This window comes from Pipra filicauda, unplaced genomic scaffold (genome assembly GCF_003945595.2).
Source record: "Pipra filicauda isolate LSUMZ 115617 unplaced genomic scaffold, ASM394559v2 scaffold370_size807399_pilon, whole genome shotgun sequence".
Classification (NCBI taxonomy): Eukaryota; Metazoa; Chordata; class Aves; order Passeriformes; family Pipridae; genus Pipra; species Pipra filicauda.
In genome coordinates this window covers 245,769-269,514 of record NW_024104499.1, presented here as the reverse complement: position 1 = coordinate 269,514, position 23,746 = coordinate 245,769, and the positions used below count along the sequence as shown (strand labels likewise).

Sequence of the window (23,746 nt, the reverse complement as noted above, 5' to 3'; positions counted from 1 at the left end):
TCGCCGCGGGGGGGCGTGGCCGGGCGCGAGGCGGCTGCGCGCGGCGCGGCGGCGCGGCGGCGTGTCCTCAATGGGGCCGCGCGCGCGGCGCCAGGTGCGTCCCGGGCGCGCGCGGCGGGGGTGGTTGCCATGGGGACGGGGCGGTTACCATGGCGACAGCGGCCACCATGCTATCGCGGGGGGGGTCCCATGGCCGCCGTGAGGGGACGGGGCGGCCCCGGGGTGGGGGGGTTGGAGGAGCCCGAGGGGGCCGGGGATGAGCCCGGGGGGACTGGGGGACCTCTGACGGGGTTGTGTCTACCTCCCCGCTCCGCGCCCTCGCTCCCTATAAAAGTCCGTTTTCATGGATGTTCCCCCTCCGGGAAGGAGCCTCGGCCTCCTCCCCGCCCGCTGAGTGCTCGTGTTGTTGCTTTTCCCGCAGGTTTAGCGAGGAGGGGGCGCGGCGGAGAGGACAGGTAAGGCCTCGGGCATCCCTGGGGGTGTGAACCCCCTGCCCGCTTCCCTTCCCGGAGTCACTCCTGGAAAGCCGGCGGGCTCCTGTGGGAGCTCTGGGATACAGAGCTCTGCCGGGCTTTGCTGTGTCACTCCCTCTCCTTGCTCATGGAAGCACGTGGAGGATCACAGCGTTGAATGAAAACCTCTGGTGTGTTTTAACTCGCACCCGAGGGGGCTGAACCTGGAGTTCTTGTGGCGTGGGAGGAGCAGGGCTTGTCCTCCTCGATCCCACTGTCCCTGCAGCCTGTGCCCTTCTGGGGTGGTTCTGATCCACCTCCAATTGCAGATCCCACGTGGAGGGACAGAGCTTGGGAATTGGCCAGGGCCAGCTCAACTTCAGCCTGAAACATAGGGGGTCTAAACCATCTTATCCCAAAGCTGCTGGGTTGAGAAAGGAGCTCTGAGTGACGCCCTTGCTGGTGGTGGTTCTGCTCAGCACTCAAAGAAGCTAAAAATAATGGATGAGCAATGGATTTGTGCTTGTTTCTGTATGGAACTGGCAGGGGCTGCTCTGCAGGAGCCCATCTTCCAGCACAGAGCTGGATCACTTGGCTTCAGCTTCGATATCCAGGTGTAGCTTCTCTTTTGTTGGGTGCTGAGCGTGGAGGTGGTTTCGGCAGTGACTTCCCCATGAGGTGGTGGGGAAAACATCCCATTAATTCCCATTTCGGTTCTGCAGGTTGAGGGCTGTGGTCGTGTTTTGTACAGTTACAGCGAGGTTTTTGTAAATGAACACCCTGTGTGAGCCTCAGCCTTGGTTTGACACGCTGTGCTCAGGTATTTGCTTTTATCTGGGATAGACCTGGAGATCCTACAGCTGGATATGTCTGTGTTATACAGGGAGTGGCTGTGCTTGGGTTCACCCAGTGCTGGTGGCTTGGCCGTGGTTTAAAGCTGATGGTTCCTCTCTGGAAGGCTTTAGGATAAAGTAAGAGATTTGTGTAGTGTGGAGGGGAAGGAGAACCCTCTTAGTGTCCCTGGTAAAGGTGATGGAGACAAGGCTGGCACAGGGGAACGGGGCAGCTGAGCCAGGAATCCATGGAGTGTGATCTTTACAGACCCTGCAACTCCCTGTAGTCCAAATAGCTGGAAGGTTTCTGATATCTGGATAAGGCTGGAGAGACGCTTCTTATCTTGTAAGTGCCCGTGGCTCCATCTCCTCCATGACACCTGTGTTCCCAAGGGGATCCTGTGGTACCTGGGGTGTTTTTCCCCATGGCAGTGCCAAGCTCTGAGGTAATTCCATTTAATTTTGGCTACCTCGGGTGTGTGGGCACGATCCATCCCCCTGGGGAGCAGAGCTTCTCCCCAGGCCTGAAACCTGGAGGTTTCTGTTTCTTGGCTAAACCTTTATGGCTTGTTTTTAAGAGAAATAAGAACGTTTTTGGTTAATAAGAGAAGTAAGAACTTTTTTCAGGCTGTATGTATAATGGATTTTTTGTTCCTTTTTGGCTCTCTGCACTAAATAGAAATGAAGGTTGAAGGTCGTTATATCAGACAACCATTTCTTAGTGATTATAATTCTAAAAGGTGTTTTTCCCTGAGTTCAAAATGACTTTTGAAGTGTCCTTATTGCTTTAGAGGCACTTAAAAACTGATTCAATGGCTCCACTCCTGCTGCTGATGGCCTGGGAATGCGTGGGGGGAGTGAGGTAGGAGTGGTGCTGAGGCAGGAGGTGGCAAACAGGGGAAGGCCAGTTTACAAGCCTTGATATTTGAGGCTTAGCTGATAATTCACAACCCAAAGATAATATGAACTTAAATTATATCCAATTTAGAATGTGTTCAGTGGTGTTTAAGGAGGCAGGGGGTGAAAACCAGCTCTCTGAGGTGTTTTAATGATTTATTATTGAGGAACCTGGCCTAGTGGAAAGTATCCTCCATGGCATGGGGGTGGAACCAGATGGGCTTTAAGGTCCTGTCCAACCCAAATGCTGATTCCATTGTGCAGTTTTCCAAGGTGGTCAGGAAGGAAAGGCTGCACACAGGGTGTGTCTGAGCATCTGCCAGAGTCCCTGTGCCCTGTTCTCATCATCCAGCATTGAAAGCTTGTGGTTTCCTAGAATATTGGGATGATTTCTCATGGAATCTGTGTCACCTGCTCTGCTGCCGGGGAGCAATCGCAGCACCTTGTTTGTAGGACAAACCCTCAAATCTCCCCAAGGCTGCAAACCCCTGTGATTTTGGGGTCAGCAGCTCTCCCCCAGCATTCCCTCTGGGCAAAAGCCTTGTGTCTCACAGAGTTTATGCTGGACTCTTCATTACAATTAGCAAGAAAAAAAGCAGAGGAGGGTGAACAGCTCTGTCCGCTTTCGTTTCCTTTTCATAGACTTATTTGGGAGAAGCAGCTTGGGAGAGGACTGTGTGCTGGCAGACCTTTTGTGTCTTGTGTCACAGGCTGTTGAAAGAGTTCTCAGACTCCACTTCCTTTCCGTGGGCTTTGAGGCCGTTTCCCAGCGCCTGCAGGCGCATGGTGGGCTGGGAAAGCCTTCCCTCATCACCAGGGAATGAAACACTCTCCGTGGCTTTTCGGAGCCAACAGAAATCCTTTTGTCTTTTCTTCCCTCCCACTGTTTCCCAAGTGGCAAGTTTGCTGACAGGCCTTGCTGGGAAAGAGGGGGAGCGCTGCTCCGAGGTCTGGGCTCTCCGGTGAAACGCTGCAGTGCCGGGACAGATCCCACCTGGCTGTGCAAAACAGCCCCGTGATTTTATGGTAAAGGAGGTGAAGGAAGTGGATGAGACGGTGGGGCAAAGTCCAGAGACAAAACTGTGCAATTCTCAGCCCAAAGGTGACCTGAGAACGATAACAAACCCGGGATTTATCCGCCTGTGCAAAGCTGGCTCCGCAAAACCCTGCTGTCCGGGTGGTGCTGTGGATGTGTAGTGACTTTGCCTGTGGTGATTTGTCTGCCATAGAAACTGGATGGCTTCTACGGTGAGCCTGGGCAAGGAAACGTTGTTGGAAGATGGAATGCCACCTGCAAAGAAGCCCAGGTAAATTTAATTATGCTCCAGTGAATTTCTCCCAACAAGAGCTTTTTCCTTTGCCTCGCTTTGTTCTTTAAGGATTGTGAGCCCTGGCGCCCGCGGCCGTCTCGCTTCCTGATCCAAGAACCACGTGCTGGCTCTGGCTGTGCCCTGGGCCTCCTGTGGAACAAAGGCCTTCCCGCCCAGGATGTACTTTTTTGGGAGTTTAACCCTCAGCCAGGGTGTGAGGTCGCACTCAGAGCTGTGTTTTACTGTCCTGTCTGCACGCGAGGTCAGGTCAGACACGGTGGTTGTGCTCCTTCACTTGAGCTGGATGGTGGTTCCCAGGGAGTTACATAAATTAATGTGATTAAGCTGCATGTAAAGGCTGAATAATTGTGCTCTGGAGGCTCCCCATGCTAAGAAATAGGTCGTGTTACAGTTCTGTGCGTGGGGACCTGAGTGGGGCACACCCACACTCCTGTCCAAGGCTGGGACTGGGGCTGCTGTGAGCTCAGAAGTTCAGGCATGAACAAGCAGCTAATTCATCTGGGAAGTTGTCTCCCACTAATCTGACTTATTTATGAGCTCTGGAGGGCTGCAGGATAGTTCCTGTGTGGTCTCAAGGTTGTTCAGTGACCATGGAATGAGCAGAAAAGAGGCCAGGAGATTATTTTTCCCTTGCTCAGGATATCAGGGCAGAAACAAGTGTATTTGTCAGCAGGGAGTGGAATGCCTCTTTCAGAGATGTCATGCAGGACATTAAGACTTGGCTATTTGTTATTATTTTGGATTTCAGTCCCAACAGTGTTTTCATAGTAGCTCGTTAGCATGAATACTGATTTATTCCTTGTGTGTGAGGCCTGCAGTCCCCAAATTAAACCCTGTTTATCAGCACTGACAGTGGGGCCCTCCTCGAGGAAAGGGTTAACGTGTCTGTTTTCACAGGCAGGAGCTGAGGGAAAGCAAAGCTCCATCTGTGTGGTGTCGGTTTCCTCTCCCCTTCTCACTAAATATCACGTGTTTGCTGATAAAACTCATTCCTTCCAGGCGAGCTGCTTCCCTGGGCTGCTGCTCCAACCCTCTGGGAAGCTGCAGCCGGGCCCCTGCTGTGGAAAAGCAGCTGGACACAGGGCAAGGCAAAGGCAAGGAGCAACACATCTGCTCAGTACATGACACATGTCACGTTTTAAAGCACTGTGCAGGTGTAAAGCCAGGAAAATGTGGAAGATGGGAGCAGGAGGAAGGAGAATACAGCCCTGCAGCTCTTTCATGTAACTCTGTATCCATCTGGGCTTCCAAAAGATTGGCCTGGAGCATCCTGCTGACACTGCAGGTGTCACAGGGAAGGGGTTGCTGGTGCAGCTGAGGGGGCTCAGCAAGCAGGCTGGGAGGTGGGAAGGTCCCCTCCAGGGCAGAGCTGGGAGGAAGCCTTCCCTTCCTTCCTTCTGTGCTGGGATAGATGGGGCTGCTGTGTCCAGGCCTCTGTTCTGCACCTTGTTTGAACCAGGTGGTGTTCCCTCCCCATGTGAGTCCCATCCACGCTTTGTCCCGGGATGTAGAGTGTGTATGTCTCATTCCTTAGTGCTCACCACACCTTTCCCAGGGCCTCCAGCTTTCCCTCAAGCTTCCAGGTAACTTGTATTAACAAGACTTCCCTTATTCCAAATTCTCATTGGATTAACTTTGCTTCAGAAGCATTCCAGGGCATCACTGACTTCCCCAGTAACCATCCCAGTAACAGACTGGATGTCCAAGTCTGTTGTAATTACATACCTCATGCTGTGAGCATTTGTGCTGCTGATCCATGAGCTGCATGCTTTTAGGGATACCGAGCTGCTCCTCTCATCCTTTGTTTATGAGAGGGCCCTAATGGACATGTTGACTCCAAATTCAGGCAGGGGGTACCTCCTTCACCCTCGGTTTGTGTGTCCCACCACCCCAGACACTCCTCCATCCATGGTGGTACCAGCTGTGCTCCTTTCTCCTCTTGCAGGAAGCTGTTGCCAAGCCTCAAAACCAAGAAGCCTCAGGAACTCGTTCTGGTGATTGGGACAGGAATTAGTGCTGCAGTTGCTCCCCAGGTCCCAGCACTGAAGTCTTGGAAGGGGCTGATCCAGGCCCTCCTGGATGCTGCTATTGACTTTGATCTCCTGGAAGATGAAGAAAGCAAACGGTTCCAGAAGTGTCTCCATGAAGACAAGAACTTGGTTCATGTTGCCCATGACCTTATCCAGAAGCTGTCTCCGGTCAGTTGTGCTGCAGCACTGCACAAATATTCCTTGAGTGTGGGATTTGGTTCTTGGAAATAGCCAGATTTGGTTCTCCAGCCATGGAGCCCCCACCCCCAACAATTCCTCTATGTACAAGGAGGTTGCTGTGCCAGGTTCCTGAGGCACAACTCTGCTGTGGACACAGGTTTGGGGTATTTCACCAAGATCATCGGGGGATGGAGCCCCTCTGCTATGAGGAAAGGCTGAGAGAAATGGGATTGTTCAGCCTGGAGAAGAGAAGTCTCTGGGGTGACCTAATTGTGGCCTCCCAGTGCCTGAAGGAGCCAACAAGAAAGATGGAGAGGGACTTTTTACAAGGGCCTGGTGTGACAGGACGAGGGGGAATGGCTTCCCACTGCCAGAGGACAGGGTTAAATGGGATATTGGGAAGAAATTCTTGGCTGTGAGGGTGGGGAGGCCCTGGCACAGGTTACCCAGAGAAGCTGTGCCCCATCCCTGGAAGTGTCCAAGGCCAGATTGGACAGGGCTTGGAGCAACCTGGGCTAGTGGGAGGTGTCTCTGCCCGTGGCAGGGAGTGGAACGAGATGAGTTTTAAGGCCCCTTCCAGCCCAAACTATTCTGGGATTCTGTGATTGTGCTGTGGGGGAGAACCCACCTTGGTGCAGCCAGAGCTCTGTGTTTGCCCTGCAAGGACCCAGAGCTCTGCAGGGTCTTGGAGAAACGTGGGTAGTTTGTCATGGGGTGTTTGGCACGAGGCGTTCAGGGCTCTGATCTCGGTCTGTCTCCCCTTCCCAGCGCACAAGCAACGTTCGCTCAACCTTTTTCAAGGACTGTTTATACGAGGTGTTTGATGACCTGGAATCTAAAATGGAAGATTCTGGGAAGCAGCTGCTTCAGTCTGTGCTTCACCTGATGGAAAACGGGGCCCTTGTGTTAACCACAAACTTCGATAACCTGCTGGAGCTGTACGCAGCGCACCAGGGGAAGCACCTCGAGTCTCTTGACCTGACTGATGAAAAGAAGGTAAAGGATGAGGGTTTCTTTTGTCAGGGCTATGCTTGGGATGCTGCAGGATGTGCCCTCACACTGCCTGAGGGGATTGAACTGATAGCAATGGTTTAACTGGTATCAGACAAGCTCCAGGCAGAGGCAGCTGAGCAGAGGAATGGGGAGGAACGCTCCTTTCTGGAAGGCTGTGCTTTGCTTGCTGGCTGCCATCCAGTCCTCAGAAGGAGCCCTTCAGCCTGGTATTTCTTTGATCTCTGTCCTTGAAACTTTTGGCTTGGTCTTGCTTCCACATAAGGCTGAGTTTGATGTTTCTAACTGATATGGGAAACTCTGTGGGAAACACAAAGCTGAGCTTTCTATTTTTGTCATGTGCTGCAAAGTGCTTTTGGTGACAGAGCACGTTTGGGGCTGCAGCCTTCAGGGCCCTCTCTTGCCCTGTGCCTTCTCTCTGCAATGGCTGAATGGCTCGTGCTCCAGCCATGCTCTCAGAGCCATAGGTGCTGACTTCACACAAATGTCCCTTCCTCTGCCCCAGTCAGGCTGTGAAACCCTGAGCCATCTGCCCACTTCAGCTTTTCATCGTGGGTTTTACTAGTGGGGAGCATCTTGTCCTTCTGTTGGCATGTTAAACGTACCCCAGGTGTGTGTGCTGTGCAGCCCTTGGTCTCTTTCCATTCTGACTCATTTCTGTGCTTCACGTTTCCTGCATGACCTCTTAATCTACATGGCTGGAAGTACTTACAGTGTTACAAATAAGCATTCTAATTACTGCAAGCTTAAACGAGCTGAGGTCTGCAGGAGTAAACTTAGAGCCTGGGAAGTGGCTGCCTGAAATGGAGGTCAGCTGGTGAGCTCCCTCAGAGCCCAGAGGCCAAGAATAAAACTCTGTAGGCTTGAGAAACACACTGACTTAGGATTTATGGGGGGGGGTTTCCCCCTTTTTTCTGCTGGAACTGGTGTATTGATTCATTGTCTTCCCATTGCATTGTGTTGTGCAGGTGCTGGAGTGGGCGCAGGAGAAGAGGAAGCTCAGTGTCCTGCACATCCACGGCGTCTACACCAACCCCAGCGGCATCGTCCTGCACCCGGCCGGGTACCAGAACGTGCTGCGCAACACCGAGGTCATGGTGAGGCCACAGGGGTCCTGGGCCTTGTGTCACCCGGGCACAGGCTCAGCTGAGTTAGGACTGAGGGTGGAGGGAGAATTAATTCATTTGGGGAAATGAGAGGGGTGGATCCTCTAGCCTGCCGAGGTGCCAAAACACCTCCCCACGCTTGTGTTGGGGGTGACTTAACAATGGCAATGCTGCAGAGCCTCGTCAGGGATAAGGCAGGTGCTGTCTCTTGTGAGGATGAAGCTCACCTTGACCAAGAACATCTTTCCCTTTCTTAAAGCGAGAGATTCAGAAGCTCTATGAAAATAAGTCCTTCCTCTTCTTGGGCTGTGGTTGGACTGTTGATGACACCACGTTTCAGGCCCTGTTTTTAGAGGCTGTCAAGCACAAGTCAGACCTGGAGCACTTCATGCTGGTGCGGAGGGGGGATGTGGATGAGTTCAAGAAGCTCCGTGAGAACATGCTGGACAAGGGGATCAAGGTGATTTCCTACGGGGACGAATACGCCGACCTGCCCGAGTACTTCGAGCGGCTGACGAGTGAGATCGCCATGCGGGGCCGCACAGGTACGGGGGCACGGGCTGAGGGGACACTTCTTCACAGTGTTCATAGCCCCTGTTCTCCACACTCTATGGAGATTCCTTAAGCCTTTTTCTTTTTTTTTTAAAAAAGCCTCCAAGCGTAGCTGTATTTGGGGTCACTTTTATGAAGTCACTGCGTTCCGACAGTTTGAGCAGCTGTGCTGCTTCCCACGCCTCCAAACTTCTCTTTTCATGTGCAGCTGTTTGTTCCCTTTCTACTGAAGGGCCGTCTCAGTCTCGCTGACCTTCACACTGCCCAGCCCAAGCCAATGCTTTAACGTGCACACAGAAATCTTAAAAATGGAGGAAAGTGGGTTTGCTGGCCAGAGCCTTGCTGGCAGCTGTTCTGAGGGTTAAACTGCCCCGTGGGCAGCTGGTTCCCACAGGGGCTCCCCACGGTCACCTCCACCTGCCCCTGCTCTCTCCTCTCCCCCAGGTGTGCCCAAGGAGGGGCAGCAGCTGAACGGCTCCGCGGCTGCCCATGCCGAGAGAAAAGGTAAGGAAGGCTCTCCCAAGCCAAGACTTTGTCCTCTGTGACTCCCTGGAGTCCCAGGCGGGTTTTCAGCCTTTGCTTCCCCCCAGGATGCAGCACCTGAGCCTCAGCCCTGCCCTGAGCCGTGGGGAGCTCCCAGGATGGGCCCAAGCCAGGCCAGCAGCCCCAGGGGGGGCAGAGCCCATGGAGCCAGGACCCTTCCAGCAGGGAACAGGCTGGGCAGAGCCTCCTTGGACAGACACCTGGTTTAACGTAGCTCATCGTGGTTCTGGGGGGGCTGCGAGTGCCTGCGGAGCGCGGTGCCCCCGAGGGAGCTGCAGCCTCCTCTGATTTCATACCTAGTGCTTTTATATTCTGTATTCCAATTTTCAAAAAAATGAAACTTGAGCTTTTTTTGTTTTTTTTTTTAACTGGAAGCTCTAGTTTTCTAGTCCTGTCTTTATACTGTACAGTATTTTGTATGTTGAAGTTGTATTAAAGGCCTGCTCACTGAACTTTTGGCTGGTGTGTCATTGACAGGCCCTCTCACACCTCACACTGGTGGGATTTCTTCTGCCCCCAGCCCAGGAGGAAACAGGTCCTGCCTGGAGGCAAGTTATTTATACACAGAGAACAAATTATGAAGTTTATTTTATACAAATCATGTCTCTTAGCAGACAGCATTCAATTTATTGCACTAGAGCACATCTGCAATACAGAGCTACAAGACATTGTCAGAGAGTTTTGTATTATTCAGTGTAGCACTTCCAGCCGGGATCAAGAGGCACTCAGAGGGGGGAGAAAGGGTGCAGGAAAGCAGCAAGCAGCCACCATTCTCTTCCAGTATTAATGTGGTTTGGTTTATTTCCTTTTTACTAGCAGGTACCGCTGAGGCCAGTGGGCAGGAGCCAGGCCTGCTGCCTTCCCCCTCCACACCCGGCGCCGCAGCTCTCCAGCTCCTGCCCAAATATGTGGTGTCTGGGGACCCTGGAGTCCTACTGAGGGCAGAAATGGAGGACCTTAAGGCAATTTAGCATTTCCCCTCCAGCCCAGCACAGGCTGTTGCCATTTTTTTTTTTTTTTGGTTTATCAGCTTCAGTGGAGCTGCTGCGAGCAGCAACATTAACAGCCAGGTCTAACACTGCTCCTAAGCCCAAGTCCCTCCCTAAGCTGGCCTAGAAATCAAAAGCAGCTCAAAAAATGCCTTGAAACCCTCCAAAAAGCACAGCAGGCCCTGGCGCCGCCCACCCCCCGTGCAGCACGAACAATACAAAGCTCTGGATTCGGCCTCCCCGCCAGGGAGCCTGCGTCACTGGGACAGAACGGAGGAACCCAGGGCAGGGCTTTTGCTGGATAAAAGGGGCTTTATCCAAGAAAAGTACCCCTCATGCTGGCGTTCCTTCGTTCTGTTCTGCACTACACGGGAAGGACTAGTCGGTGACGGGGTAAAGCATGTTCTTCTGGGACATCTGCACACAGCGGTTTGGTGGCTCAGGCCTTCATGAGCGCGGCGACCACGGCCTTGGCGTTAAGGCTGCGCAGATCACAGTAGGTTTGTCCGGTACCAACGAACACGATGGGCTTGCTCGTGATGTAGGTCATGGAGATGGCGGCACCGACCTGCCAGGGACAAGCGTGCAGCACCTGAAACCCGGCACTTCCCCCTCGGGGAACCCATCAAACACTCGTCCCCCACATGGTGAAACCACGCCGCTAAATTTGGGTCAAAAGCAAGAGGGAAGTGCAGGAGCATCCCGTGTTCGACAATTCCCGCCTCTCCCCTCCAGGCACCATCCAGCAGCTCTGTGCTGAGCCGCCTCAGCAGCCTCCTTACCTTGTCATCGATGGTATCAAACTTGGTGAGGACGATCCCGTCGATGAGCCGCGGCGTCTGGGCCATGGAGTGATCAGCCAGAGCCTTGTTGAACTTGACCTGAGGGAGAAGGAGGATCCAAGAAATGCAGTTGTGGTGCTACCACTGTAGAGCCTACAGAAACAGGGTTTTTCCTGCATCTCTCAGGAACGAAACCCTCCAGGTGCTCACCAGCTGATCCACAGCCTCGTTCCCCACCAGCGCCTCCCCAACAAACAGGACCAGGTCGGGCGCGTTGACAGCGATGAGCTTGGCCAGCGCGGTCATGAGGGGCGCGTTGTCCTGCATGCGGCCGGCCGTGTCCACCAGCACCACGTCAAAGCCCTGGTTCCGCGCTGGGGGGACGGGGCAGGGCCATGAAGGATGGGGGGGCGGCCTGAGGGACGGCGGCTCCCCCCGCGCCGCACCTACCGTAGGAAATGGCCTCCATGGCAATGCCCGCGGCGTCCTTGCCGTAGCCCTTCTCGTAGAGCTGCACCATGGTGCGCCCGCCGTGGCTCTCCGGGGGGTGCAGCGCGTTGAGGCGCCGGGTGTGGGTGCGGAGCTGCTCCACGGCGCCCGCGCGGAAGGTGTCACAGGCGGCGATGAGGACGCTGAAGCCGTTCTCGATGAGCCAGAACGAGATCTGCGGGTGGCAGCAAATCAAACGTGTTGGCAGCCACAGCCTGACCCCATCACGCCTCTCCTGTGATCCAGGAGGGTCCTGCCCTACCTTGGCCAGGTTGGTGGACTTCCCGACGCCGTTGACGCCGCAGAAGGTGACGACGTAGGGCCGTCGGTGGCGCTGGGCGTCCATGACATCGCGCAGCATGTCCACGCGGCGCTGGGGCTGCAGGATCTGCACCAGGGCCTCCTGCAGCGCCTGCTTCACTGTCGAGGTCACCGCTGGGGAGGGGTGGGGGGGATGGAAAGAGGACCAGTCATGCCTGGGGACACACTCCCGAGCTCCAGATCACACACAGGAGGCCACACAGACACTTACTGGTGAACGTTCCCATCACCTTCCCTTCCAGCTTCTTGGCCACGGACTCGCAGAGCTGCACGGCGATCTCGGCTGCCACGTTTTTAGCTTTGAGAGAGAGAGAGAGTGGGGAGTCAGCACTGCCAAGGTTCCATGTGCCAGACATCAGCATCAACAGAAGCATGGAGCCAGTGCTCAGGATCCCCACCGGACCTGACCACTGCCCCCCTTGTGCTGGACTGTCAAGAGGTGAGACAGAAACCCACTACAGTTCCTGTGGGCAGGAACATCCCAAACCATCGGTGTCACCCACACCGGGGCCCACCCAAAAGAGCACGAGGAACCAGGTCACTGCAAATCCAGACGTACCGATCAAGTGATCCTTCATCTTCTCCAGCACGGGGTCCATGTCCTCTCTCGTCAAGCTCTTGGAGCCCACCAGCCCCTTCAGCATGCCAAACATGCCCCCCAGGCCACCCTTCTTCGCGCTGCAGAGAAGCAGAGGAGGTACCTTGAGGTTTGAGAGCAATTGCAAGTGGACAAACACACCAGTTTGCCCTTCCTGCATTACTGGTTAGACTGGAGGAGGAGTCACAGGAGAGAAATCAAGGCCCATGTGACAAGCAGGGACTGTGGGAGCCTCTACCTGGGTTTTGAAGTGTTCTGGACAACCTTCTCCTCCTCGGCTTCGTCCTCACTCTCATACTCCAGGTCGTAGAGGCGCCCGGGCTCCCGATTCTTGTCCCCCAGGGCCTGTGAGGGGGAGGAGTGGCTTTAGGGGCTGAGTGGCTATAGTGGCTTTAGGGCCAAGATCTCTGTTTGATCCCTTCTCATCCAGCCGTGGAGACCAGGCTGGGTTCACAACGCCCAACTGAGCCCAGAACAACACGGAGTGCCCTGACTTTCCCTCACCATGTCGGGGTCGAACTCCTCCACAGGACAGGCCTCGGCGCTGCCGTTGGTAGCGGAGTTACTGTAATCGAGTACTTTGGCATTAGAGTTCCCCAGATCCCACACCCGGGGCTTCTTCCCCTTCTCCTTCTGTGCGTCAGGCTTGGGAGATCTGAGGAAACAAAAGAGCAGGACACGCCTTGTGTTCGGGGCAGGGGAGCAGAGCTGTCAAGGTGTGAAAAATAAAAGCCTGCATTACCCAAAAAGACAGAAATTAAGGCTAAACTTGGCTGATTTGGTCCCCAGAGTTCATATTTCTGAACTTTAACCCTGTATGGCACCAGTTCCCCTCAAGCCAGGCATTGATGCATCGCTGCTGTCTGCTCACTAAAGACAGATCTGGACCTCTCCCAGGCACATGCTGGGTTTCTGGGTCTCTCCCAAGCTCTATTTCCCCTTCAGAACCCCCAGCTGCCCTCTCCCAGTCTTTCCAGCAAGGAGAGAAATAAGGAAAAGGGAAATAAGATCCAGGAAAGCGAGGTCTGACTTCCAGGGGTCACTAAAAGGAGAGACTCAGCCACGGTCTGGTTCAAAGCACAGGCAGACTGACAGTGCTCTCATCACGCACTTGGACTTCTCCCCGGCTTTCATGTGTCTCCTGAAGAATTCCTCCCGGTTCTTCTGCAGGATTTCATCCTTGGTCAGCTCCTCCTTGTCCCCTGCTGCCGAGGGCTGTTTGTCACCCCCGGATGCTTTACTGGGTGCTGCAGCAGCTTCAGTTCCTGATGGGAAGAGCCCCCACACGAGCTTAGACCAGCTCCAAGCAGGCTGGGAAAGCACAGGCTCAACACAGAGCTCTGGAATATTTCTGCCCCCCCCCCCCCCAGTTTATCTTCCCCATGAACTCACCCTCTTTCTTGGAACCTTTGTTCTTCTTGTTCTTGACCTTCTCCTTTGGTTTCTCCCCCCGGGTTTCGATCATACACTTGACAGTCTTCTGGGATTTCAGAGACTGCTCAAACGTCTTCATTACCGTGGGAGCTCGGACTCTGCTGCTCTCCTCTGCATCCCTGTGGGAAGGTGACCCATTAGCCTGGATTCCAGCTCTTTTTTCCCCTCCCAACTCTGCTCAAAACAGAAATTTAACACAAAAACCAGGCTGTGGTACCGGAGGAGGCGCATGAAGTCATCTTTAAAATCAAAGGTGCCATTTAGGAGGCCCAGGGCCCCTTTCTGCTGGAACTCGTTGCGGTACTTGTCTCTGAACTCCTTGTGGACATCGTCTATCAACTTGTCCACGTAGGTTAGAGTCAGGATCTTCTGGAAACCCACCTGCCAAGGGGCACAGCCAACAGACACTGCACTCCCAGCTCATTTAACAGCAGCAAGGGAGCAAAAACCTCTCTGTTTAACTCAGAGGAGGCAAGCTCCAGGCTGCGCTTTCTGCTCCGCTTTCCCAAGCCTTTAAAATGCCCCCAAAAAGGTAAAAACCATCCCAAAGGCAGCACCAACACACACAGGCTGTCTTGTGGCAACAAAGACACGTAGCACAAGGGCAGAGAACCTTTTGTTTATCTCTAAGTCCACAGGGAAGCTTTTGTGGATTTACGGAGATAAGGAGCGGGGAGACTGAAAGGGAGAACGTTAAATGCTCTGTAAAGAGAAGGGGGCAACACATTTCTGGGGTTATTTTTAAATAGCTCTGGAAAAAGTGAAGTTTCACGAGGCTGTAGGTTCTATTTGAGGTTTGGTTAGTTTTAATCCTGTTGCAGATGATTAAAATAAGCTACTCCCACAGCGGTGAAGGGCTGGGAACACCCGTGCCCACCCTCCATGGGGAGCCTGGCTGTGCTGGGGGCACTGCTCAGCCCCTCTGAGACCCTCCCAGAGCCAGGAATGGCAAGACCCCCACCATACCCCCCAAAATCCCAGAGCCAGAGGAGCCAACCAGTCTGGGAGCCGAGGTCCAGCCCCAGGCAGTGGGAACAGCTGTTTGCCCAAACCACAACACACTGGGAATTCTCTCCTCTCTGTTCTGGGACAATCCCCCTCCTTCAGGTCTTGGGGCACCCCAAGAGGCTGGAGGGACTCCCCTGCCATGCTGGGGGTGCCTGAGGGAGGGTCTCTTACCACAAACACCAGCTCAAACTGGTTGTCCAGTTTGTACTTGAGCGTGAGGGCCTCATGGGTGAAGGAGTTGTTGCCTCCTCGCTCCTGGGGGAGAGGAGCTGTCAGAATGGGGGTGCCAGCAGCATGGAGACCCCCCCCTCATTATCCCTGCCACCCCCCCTCCTCAAAAGTGGTCCACATCATCCCTTACAGGTGATCCCACACCCCCCTGGGCAGGAGACCCCATCCTTCCCCCTCAGCTGGGTGACGCCACCGACCCCCAGAGGTGATTGTGCCCATGTCCCCCTCCAGACAGGTGGTCCCACCTGTTCCTCCCTCACCCCAACAGGTAGGTGGTCCCAGTCCCTGCCCCCTCTTCCCCCCTCACCAGTTGTGTGGGGTCACCTGAACCCCCTCTCCCCACTTAGGTGGTCCCCCCAAATCACCCTCCCCAATTATGTGCTCCCACTCCTCCCCCTGCCCCAGGTGGGTGGTCCCAGTTCCCGCCCCCACAACCAAGTACACGTTCTCTCTTATTCTCCCTCTTCCCAGATGGTCCCAACCCCATCACCCTCTCCATAGGTGATCCCACCCCCCCCATCAGACCAGTGGTCTCACCCATTCCCCCCCCAATTAGGTGGTAGTGGTGGTCCCAGTCCCTGTCCACTCCCCCCCTCCCAGCTGTGTGGGCTCCTCTGGCCCTCTCCCCCCCAATTAGGTGGTCCCACCTCATCACCGTCCCCAGTGAGGTGGTCCCAACACGCCCTCCCTGGTACACTGTCACCTTCTCTCCCTCCCCAAGTGGGTGGTCCCAGTTCCCCCCCAGCAACCAGGTACATGGTCCCTCTTATTCTTCTTCTCCACGGGTGGTCCTGCCCCATCACCCTCCCCAGTTAGGTGGTCCCACCCGTCCCCCTCCCCAGTTAGGTGGTCCCACTCAATCGTCCTCCTCAATTAGTTGGTCCCAGTCCCTTTCCCCTCCTCCCCCCGCCAGCTGCGTGGGCTCACCTGACCCCCCTCCCCTCCCCAAGCAGGTGGTCCCCTCCAACCACCGTCTCCATAAGTGGTCCCACCCCTCCCCCGCCCCAGGTGGGTGGTCCCAGTCCCCCCACAACCAGGTACACGGTCTCCCTTATTCTCCCTCTACCTCACATGCTCCCAACCCCATCACCCTCCCCACAGCTGATCCCACCCCTCCCTCCAGACCCGTAGTCTCGCCCATTTCCCCCCCTCCTCAAACAGGCAGGTGGTCTCGCCCACTCCCCCCCCCCGCTGCCACCCGCGCTGTTACCCCCCCGACCCCGGGACCTGCAGGAGCACGGAGCGGATGAGCGCGTTGACGGGGGCGGTGGCGGCGGGCCCGCGCACGCCCTGGAAGCACCAGAGGACGAGGCCGCCCTTGCTGAAGATGGTGAAGAAGTCGAGCATGGCGGCGCCGGGCCCGGCCGGGCGCACACGTCGCTCTGCCCCGCCCTTCCGCCGGAAGCCACGCCCCCTTAGCCCTGCGCGCGCGGGGCCAAGAGGGGCGTGGCCGCGTGGAAAGGGGGCGAGGCCATGTCGCAGGTTTGACACCGAGCCTGCTTTGTCAGACGAAGCTGTGTGTTAGTCTTACTGCTTCAGCTGGAACTGGCCTTCCACGGGCAGCTGGATTATTGGAATTAAATCCGAGAAAGCGCGCGGGGGCCGAGGGGGCGTGGCTACAAGGAGGCGTGGGCGTGGCTAAGGGGAAAGAGGGCGTGGTTGCGGTCGAAAAGGGGCGTGTTTGCGGTGGAAAGGGGCGTGGCCATGCTGCGGTGCGGACGCGTGTTGGGGCAAAGGGCGGCGGGGGGGGGGAGACCCCCATGGGGGGGACACGGGGGGACCCCCCGACAGGAGGGGGGTCCGAGCAGAGCCCTCCGCACTGCGGCACCGCGCGGCGCCGACTTCTTCCGCGGTGAGGGACGGGGGATGGCAACGGGGGGGAGCAACGGGGGGGAAGGGGAAGCGGAGGTTGGGGGCTGGGGTCCGCAGCGGGGATTTTGGGGGGGGAGGTTCGTGGGAAGTGGAGGGGTGTGTTGGGATCGCTGGGAATGGGGTGAAAGGAATGCAGAGTTCCAGGGAATGCGGGGCTCCCGGGGTGTAGGAGGTCACTGGGAATGAGGGGCTCGCTGGGGGGGATGGAAGGGTTATGGGGGTATATGGGGTGGTCCTGGAGGGAATGGAGAGGGGGTTGGGGTGTGTTGGGATCGCTGGGAATGGGGAGGGCGTCAAAGGGATGGAGAGTCCCGGGGAATGGGGGGCTTGCTGAGAACGGGGGGGTTTCTGGGAATGGAGGGTCACTGGAAATAGGAGAGTCGCTAGGATGGTTATGGGGGGGTCACTGGGGGAATGGAGCGGAGGTCGGGGTGAGAATGGGGAGGGGATCAAAGGAATGTGGAGTTCCAGGCAATGTGGGGGTCCCAGGGGGTAGGAGGTCACTGGGAATGGGGGGCTCGCTGGGGTGGTTATGAGGGTATATGGGGAGGGATGGGTCCGGGGGGAAGAGAGGGTTTATGGAGGTATATGGGGGATCCTGGAGGGAATGGAGGGGGGATCGGGATGTGTTGGGATCCCTGGGAATGGGGTGGGGGGAGGGTCAAACGGATGGAGGGTCCCAGGGAATGGGGAGGTCACTGGGGTTGGGGGATTGCTGGGGTGTGTGGCCTTTACGAGGGTATATGGCGGGGTCCCAGGGGAAATGGAGGGAGGGTCGGGGTGTGGGATCGCTGGGAATGGGGAAGGGGCCAAAGGAATGCAGGGAATGGGGGGGTCCCAGGCAATAGGGGGGTCCAGAGGATGCAGAGGGAACTGGGTTGGTCTCAGAGTGTGGAGAGGATACTGGGGGCTCTGAAAGGGAACTGAAGTGGTCCCATGGGATGCAGAGGGTACTGGGTTGGTCCCAGATGGTACTGGGGTGGTCCCCTGGGATGCAGAGGCAATTGGGGTGGTCCCAGATGGTACTGGGGTGGTCCCAGGGGATGCAGAGGGTCCTGGGGTGCCCGGAGGGGCTACCAGCTGTGCCCCCCAGGCCTGGCAGCCCCCCCATGTCTCAGCAGAGCTGGGGCAGACCCTGGGGCGCATGGGGCAGACCCTGAGGGACCAGGTGCCGGCGGCGGGGAGCGCCTGGGGGGGCTGGCTGCCCCCAGGGATCCACCCCGACCCCCGGCCCCCCGACGAGGCCGATGTGGTGGTGGTGGGGGGCGGCGTGGTGGGCTGGTCCGTGGCCTACTGGCTGAAGGTGCTGGAGGGCAGTTTCCGGCGGCACGGGATGAAGGTGCTGGTGGTGGAGCGGGACCCCACGGTGAGACACCCCCTCCCGGGGCAGGGTGTGACCCCCCCGAGCCCCTGTTAATTGCTGGGGGGGGTCCTCCCTGTCAGTATTCCAGAGCCTCCACGGTGCTGTCGGTGGGGGGGATCCGGCAGCAGTTTTCCCTCCCGGAGAACATCCGGATGTCCCGGTTCTCTGCCAGCTTCCTGCGTGACATCAATGTGTGTGGGGCTGGTTGTGTGAGCGGGGGGGTGGTTTGGGGGGTCCCAGCCCTGCTCACCGGGGTCCCCTCCTCTCCTCACAGGAGCACCTCGGGGTTCCCAACGAGCCCCCCATCGACATCCAGTTCCAGCCCTCAGGATACCTGTTCCTGGCCTCCCCAGAGGATGCTGCCAAGCTGGAGGCCACTGTCCAGCTCCAGAGGTGGGGGACACACACAGGCTCCCCCCACAGGGGGGATTTTTGGGGAAGGTGGGGGTCATCCTGACCCCCCCTCCACCTGCTGGCTGTTCCCAGGGATGAAGGGGCGCAGGTAGCCCTGCTGTCCCCCACCCAGCTGAAGGAGAAATTCCCCTGGATAAACACGGAGGACGTGGCCGTGGCATCCTATGGTATGTGGGTGTGAGGACCCCCCCTTAACACCCATCCTTAACCCCATAACCACCCTATATCCCCACCTTGCTGGATGCTTCCTGCATTCCTGGCTTTATTTATGGAAGGGGAGGTCCAGCCCCCCCCAAACTGCATTTTTAGGGGGGAGTCACACCACAGTGCCCCCTCCCTCTACCTATGTCCCCCCCAGGCCTGGAGGATGAAGGCTGGTTCGACCCCTGGACCCTCCTCAACGCTTTCCGGCGCAAAGCCACGGCCCTGGGGGTCCACAACTGCCGCGGGGAGGTGCGAGGTGAGGAACGGTGGGGGCGGGCACTGGACCCCACTGGGACCTCCACTGGGGACCACCACCCCCAGGAACCCCCACCTTAACCCAAAACCCTCCAGCTTTTGTCACCACAGCCAATGACCCAACACAGTCAGCAGCGGAGTCCGCGCGCATTAAATACGTGCACGTGAGTGTCTGTGTGTGTGTGTCTGTCTGTCTGTGTCTGTCTGTCTGTGTCTGTGTCTGTGTGTGTGTGTGTGTGACCCCCCCAAAACTCGTGGGTCCTCCAGGAGTGTCCATGACAACCCCTCTGCCCCATCTCCATGTGGGGTCTGTACAGGTTGAGCACGTTTTCTTTCTAATTCACAAGGACCCCCCCCCGAAGTTTGCCAGAGTTAAAGACCCCCTTATTGTGAATGAAGGCCTGAAACCAGCCAGAAAGGCCTTGCATGAAGCAAAGTGTGGATCTTGATTCTGTGCACAGGCTGCACTGGGGGCATTATTGGGGCTGCCCAAGTCATGGCAGCTGCCCAGGAAGAAGGAAGATCACGTGTGCTGTTTGGAGGAGTTATTCAGGGTGGCAGTTACTGCTGGGATGTCTGCCCTCACTCACAGCCTTTTCTGAGAAATATTGAGGCAGCTGAAATGTTTATCTGGTTGTGTGTGGTATACGTAGGTTTTATGAAATGAGAAGAGAGCTCACAAAATTCCTGCAGTGGCAGGAACTCTGTCCAAAGCAGGCCTGTGCTGTATCAGGTGGCTGAAGGGCCGATGATCCATGACTCTTCACAAGTATTTCAGTTATCCCTGGGAATTCCTGCAACAGGAGACCCAGAAAGTGGACCTTGGCCACCTGGACAAAGACCTCAAGCCCAAACTACTACAAAAGTAGTTCTGCTCTTGGCCCTGCATGTGATCCTGGAACAAAACACTCCAAGTCTGTGCCCACCCCTCACAGATCTACATGCCAGACAGCCTGGAGTACCAGCCTGTCGCCTGCTCCATCGTGGTCAACGCTGCAGGCGCCTGGGCTGGGAAGCTGCTGGAGGCTGATGGGCTCCCCAGGAAGCTGTGCCAGCCCCCCCTGCCCATCCAGCCCAGGAAGAGGTATCTGGGGGGCTCATGGGGGGGTGGGCACAGCCTGGCAGTGCACCCTCTGTGGTGGGTCAGAGTGGGGGCACATCCCAGGACCTCTCCTTTTTCCAGGGAGAGTGAACCCCTTGGTGCTATTTTGGGGGGCAACCTCAGCACCCACCACCCCTCTGTCATGGGGGGAACTCCTCAGGGTTTTTTGAGGGGGGTAAGGGGGGTCATCCTGGCACCCAGCACCCCTCCATCTTCGAGGGAGTGGAGGGATGGACCCCCTTGGTGCTTTATTTTTGGGGTGGGGGGCTTGCATCCCACCATCCTCCAAACTCAGGGAGGGAGGGTGAACTCCCTTAGTCTTTTTTTTGGAAAGGTGGTGTTGCATCTTGGGGGTCCCATTGTCCCTCCAGTGCCCCCAGCCCCAGTACTCCCATTATCCCTCTCATACTCCCAGTCCCAGTGTCCCCATTATCTCCCCAGTGTCACCTGTCACCCCGCCACATTGACCCCAGCCTCAGTATCCCCAGGATCCCCCCAGTATCCCCAGTGCCACCAGTATGTCCCCAGTGTTCCCATTTTTACCCCCTCAGTGCTCCTAGACCCAGTATCCCCCCCAGTACCCCCATTACATTCCAATGCCCCCAGTCCCAGTGTCCCCAGTATCCCCCCAGTACTCCCATTATCCTCTCAGTATCCCTCCATGCTCCCATTATCCCTCCACTGCCCCCAGTGCCAGTGTCCCCATTATCTCCCCATTGTCCCCCCACTACCAGTGCCCCAATTATCCCCCTAGTGCCCCCAGTCCCAGTGTCCCCATTACCCCCCAGTGCCCCCAGTCCCAGTGTTCCCATTATCCCCCAGTGCTCTCAGTGTCCCCATTATCCCCCCACTACCAGTGCCCCAATTATCTCTCCAGTGCCCCCAGTCCCAGTGTCCCCATTATCCCCCCAGTACTCCCATTATCCTCTCAGTATCCCTCCATGCTCCCATTATCCCTCCACTGCCCCCAGTCCCAGTGTCCCCATTATCCCCCAGTGCCCCCACTCCCAGCCCCTCCATTGTCTCCAAGAGCAACGTGACCCCTCAATGTTATTTTTTGGGGTGTCCCCACATCCCACCCCTAAGATGGGGGGCAGGGGCAGCACCCCTCACCCTATTTTTTGGGGGGTTCCCCAGGTACGTGTTCTGCTGGCACTGCCCAGACGGCCCTGGGCTCTCCTGCCCCTTCCTCGTGGACACCTCGGGCGCTTATTTCCGTCGGGAAGGGATCGCTGGGAACTACCTGGGCGGGATGAGCCCCCCCGAGGTGAGCCCAGAGGGGTCCCCCAGGTCATTCACCCCCCTGTTCTTTATCAAACCCTATGATGAAGGTACCCCCAAAATGCCAGGCAGCGGAAGGATTCCGGGAACGTTTATTCCCTGGGCTTACAAGGGAAAATTCCTAACAGTGCCTGAGAAAGACATGCCCCTCTGGTTTTCCTTGGCTTTTATCATCGCTGCCTGATGGTGAACATCTGTGAGGGTTTATCTCTGCTCAAACCAGAGGGAGAGAGCCTGGAAGCTTCCTCTGGAACGCAGGAGTTAAAAAAAACCATCCAGCTATCTTTGAGGAAGGTGCTTCTCCTTGGGCAGGAACCAAGCTCCATCCTCCTGGCTATATATCTTCCTCCAAGGGTATCTGTAGGAGTCGGGTTTCAGGAAAGGGTGTAACTTTTGGTTTTCTGTAACAAAAAAAAAAAGGGGGGGGAAGACAGCAGGTAAGACATGATCTGGGTTTGTTGAGCCTTACACTCTTCGTGTTGATTCCTTTTCAGATTTTCAAAACAGGTACAGTTGCCAGATTGAAAAACATACAACCAATAACCACTGCAAAAACCCAAACTACATGATTTAAACAGGGACATAATAAAAACACCCTTTCCTGAAACCTGACTCCTACAGGTATCTATAATTAAAGCCGCCCCAATCCATGTTTCCCAGGAGGAAGAGCCAGATCCCAGCGACCTCTCGGTGGACCACGACTACTTCCAGGAGCAGCTGTGGCCCCGGCTGGCCCGGAGGGTGCCGTCCTTCGAGTCCCTGCGGGTGCGGGGGTCCTGGGCCGGCTACTACGACTACAACACCTTCGACCATAACGGGGTGCTGGGCCCGCACCCCCGGCTGGAGAACATGTTCCTGGCCGCGGGCTTCAGCGGGCACGGCCTCCAGCACTCGCCCGCCGCCGGCAGGGCCGTGGCCGAGCTGGTGATCCGGGGCCGCTTCGAGAGCCTGGACCTGCGGCGCCTGGGCTGGGCCCGGCTGGAGGACGGGGAGCCCCTGCGGGAGGCCGGCGTGGTCTGATGGGGGCGGGGAGGGGGGACACCGAGGGGCGGCCCTGGCACCCCCTCCCCCGGCTGGATGAGTGTCCTGTAGGAATAAAAGGGGCAGGTGATCGGTTAATGGGGTCCAGACCTGTCGTGCTGCCTCCACCAGCACCGCCAGTATCCTCAGTTGCAGTGTCCCCATTATGCCCCCCCCAGCTTCAGTGTCCACATTGCCCCCAGTATCCCCACTATGTTCCCATATCCCCCAGTCTCAGTGTCCCCAGTATCCCCATTATGTTCCCATACACCCAGTGCAATGTTCCTGGTATCCCCCCAGTGTCCCCACTACCCCCATTCCCCCCAGTATCCCCACTATGTTCCCATACACCCAGTCCCAGTGTCCCTATTATGTTCCCATACCCTCAGTCCCAGTGTCTCCAGTATCCCCCAGAGCCCCTAGCCCCAGTTATCCCTGTTATCCCCCACTATCCCCATTATCCCCCCATTATCCCCCACCATTCCCAGTATTCCTCAGCCCCAGTTATCCCTGTTATCCCCCCACTATCCCCATTATCCCCCACTCTTCCCAGTATCCCCCATCCCCAGTTATCCCCATTATCCCTCACTATTCCCAGTATCCCCCATCCCCAGTTATCCCCATTATCCCCCACTACGTCCAGTATCCCCCATCCCCATTATCCCCCACTATTCCCAGTATCCCCCATCCCCAGTTATCCCCATTATCCCTCACTATTCCCAGTATCCCCCATTCCCATTATCCCCCACTATTCCCAGTATCCCCCATCCCCAGTTATCCCCATTATTCCCCACTATTCCCAGTATCCCCCATCCCCAGTTATCCCCATTATCCCCCACTATTCCCAATATCCCCCATCCCCATTATCCCCCACTATTCCCAGTATCCCCCATCCCCAGTTATCCCCGTTATCCCCCACTATTCCCAGTATCCCCCATCCCCAGTTCCCCACTATTCCCAGTTATCCCCGTTATCCCCCACTATCCCCAGTATCCCCCATCCCCAGTTATCCCCAATATCCCCCACTAGTCCCAGTATCCCCCATCCCCAGTTATCCCCGTTATCCCCCACTATTCCCAGTATCCCCCATCCCCAGTTATCCCCCACTATTCCCAGTATCCCCCATCCCCAGTTATCCCCATTATCCCCCACTATTCCCAGTATCCCCCATCCCCAGTTATCCCCCTTATCCCCCACTATTCCCAGTATCCCCCATCCCCAATTATCCCCATTATCCCCCACTATTCCCAGTATCCCCCCAGCTCTCCCAGTTCCCCCTCCTCGCGTACGTGGCGCCCTCTGGTGGCGGGGCGGCCGCAGCGCGCATGCGCAGCATGGGTGGAGGGGCAATGTGGTAGCGCGGGAACTGGCGCACGCGCAGTACCGGGGAAGGCGCCGCTGCCACCAAAGAGGCGTGGCCACTGGCGGTGGGGCGTGCCTTGCTGCAG

General features: G+C 56.7%; 3 protein-coding genes and 1 long non-coding RNA gene across 6 annotated transcripts; 2 read left to right on the top strand and 2 right to left on the bottom strand.

Annotated features, from left to right (window-relative positions):
- Positions 1-53: 53 nt before the first annotated feature.
- On the top strand, positions 54-9,387 carry FAM118B (family with sequence similarity 118 member B). Of its 3 annotated transcripts, none has more exons than XM_039384750.1 (8): positions 54-94; positions 422-455; positions 3,412-3,489; positions 5,459-5,711; positions 6,492-6,719; positions 7,703-7,831; positions 8,100-8,446; positions 8,532-8,875. In XM_039384750.1, exons 3-8 carry the CDS (start codon positions 3,419-3,421, stop codon positions 8,620-8,622), a joined length of 1,119 nt encoding a protein of 372 aa, XP_039240684.1. In that variant the 5' UTR covers positions 54-94; positions 422-455; positions 3,412-3,418; the 3' UTR covers positions 8,623-8,875. The 3 variants fall into 3 exon arrangements, with proteins under 3 accessions (XP_039240684.1, XP_039240685.1, XP_027566544.1); XM_027710743.2 differs by lacking the exon at positions 54-94 and adding an exon at positions 8,983-9,387 and having other exon boundaries at positions 316-455; positions 8,100-8,385; positions 8,837-8,896; XM_039384751.1 differs by lacking the exon at positions 54-94 and having other exon boundaries at positions 311-455; positions 8,181-8,446.
- A 117-nt stretch (positions 9,388-9,504) lies between these two features.
- SRPRA (SRP receptor subunit alpha) lies at positions 9,505-16,168 on the bottom strand. The gene is made up of 14 exons (XM_027710740.2): positions 16,015-16,168; positions 14,728-14,811; positions 13,766-13,929; positions 13,507-13,667; positions 13,226-13,379; positions 12,619-12,769; positions 12,353-12,459; positions 12,076-12,194; positions 11,728-11,814; positions 11,458-11,630; positions 11,157-11,370; positions 10,917-11,080; positions 10,707-10,805; positions 9,505-10,492 (listed from the first exon to the last, which is right to left on the bottom strand). Exons 1-14 carry the CDS (start codon positions 16,132-16,134, stop codon positions 10,364-10,366), a joined length of 1,926 nt encoding a protein of 641 aa, XP_027566541.1. The 5' UTR covers positions 16,135-16,168; the 3' UTR covers positions 9,505-10,363.
- A 75-nt stretch (positions 16,169-16,243) lies between these two features.
- On the top strand, positions 16,244-22,397 carry FOXRED1 (FAD dependent oxidoreductase domain containing 1). Its single transcript, XM_027710741.2, has 10 exons — positions 16,244-16,639; positions 17,781-18,025; positions 18,103-18,213; positions 18,297-18,415; positions 18,509-18,603; positions 18,795-18,896; positions 18,992-19,059; positions 19,831-19,979; positions 21,135-21,264; positions 21,939-22,397. The coding sequence occupies exons 1-10, from the start codon at positions 16,492-16,494 to the stop codon at positions 22,296-22,298; spliced, it is 1,527 nt and encodes a 508-aa protein (XP_027566542.1). The 5' UTR covers positions 16,244-16,491; the 3' UTR covers positions 22,299-22,397.
- LOC120323913 lies at positions 21,354-22,361 on the bottom strand. The gene is made up of 2 exons (XR_005564843.1): positions 22,113-22,361; positions 21,354-21,679 (listed from the first exon to the last, which is right to left on the bottom strand). It is a non-coding gene; the product is annotated as an uncharacterized LOC120323913 (long non-coding RNA).
- Positions 22,398-23,746: the final 1,349 nt, after the last annotated feature.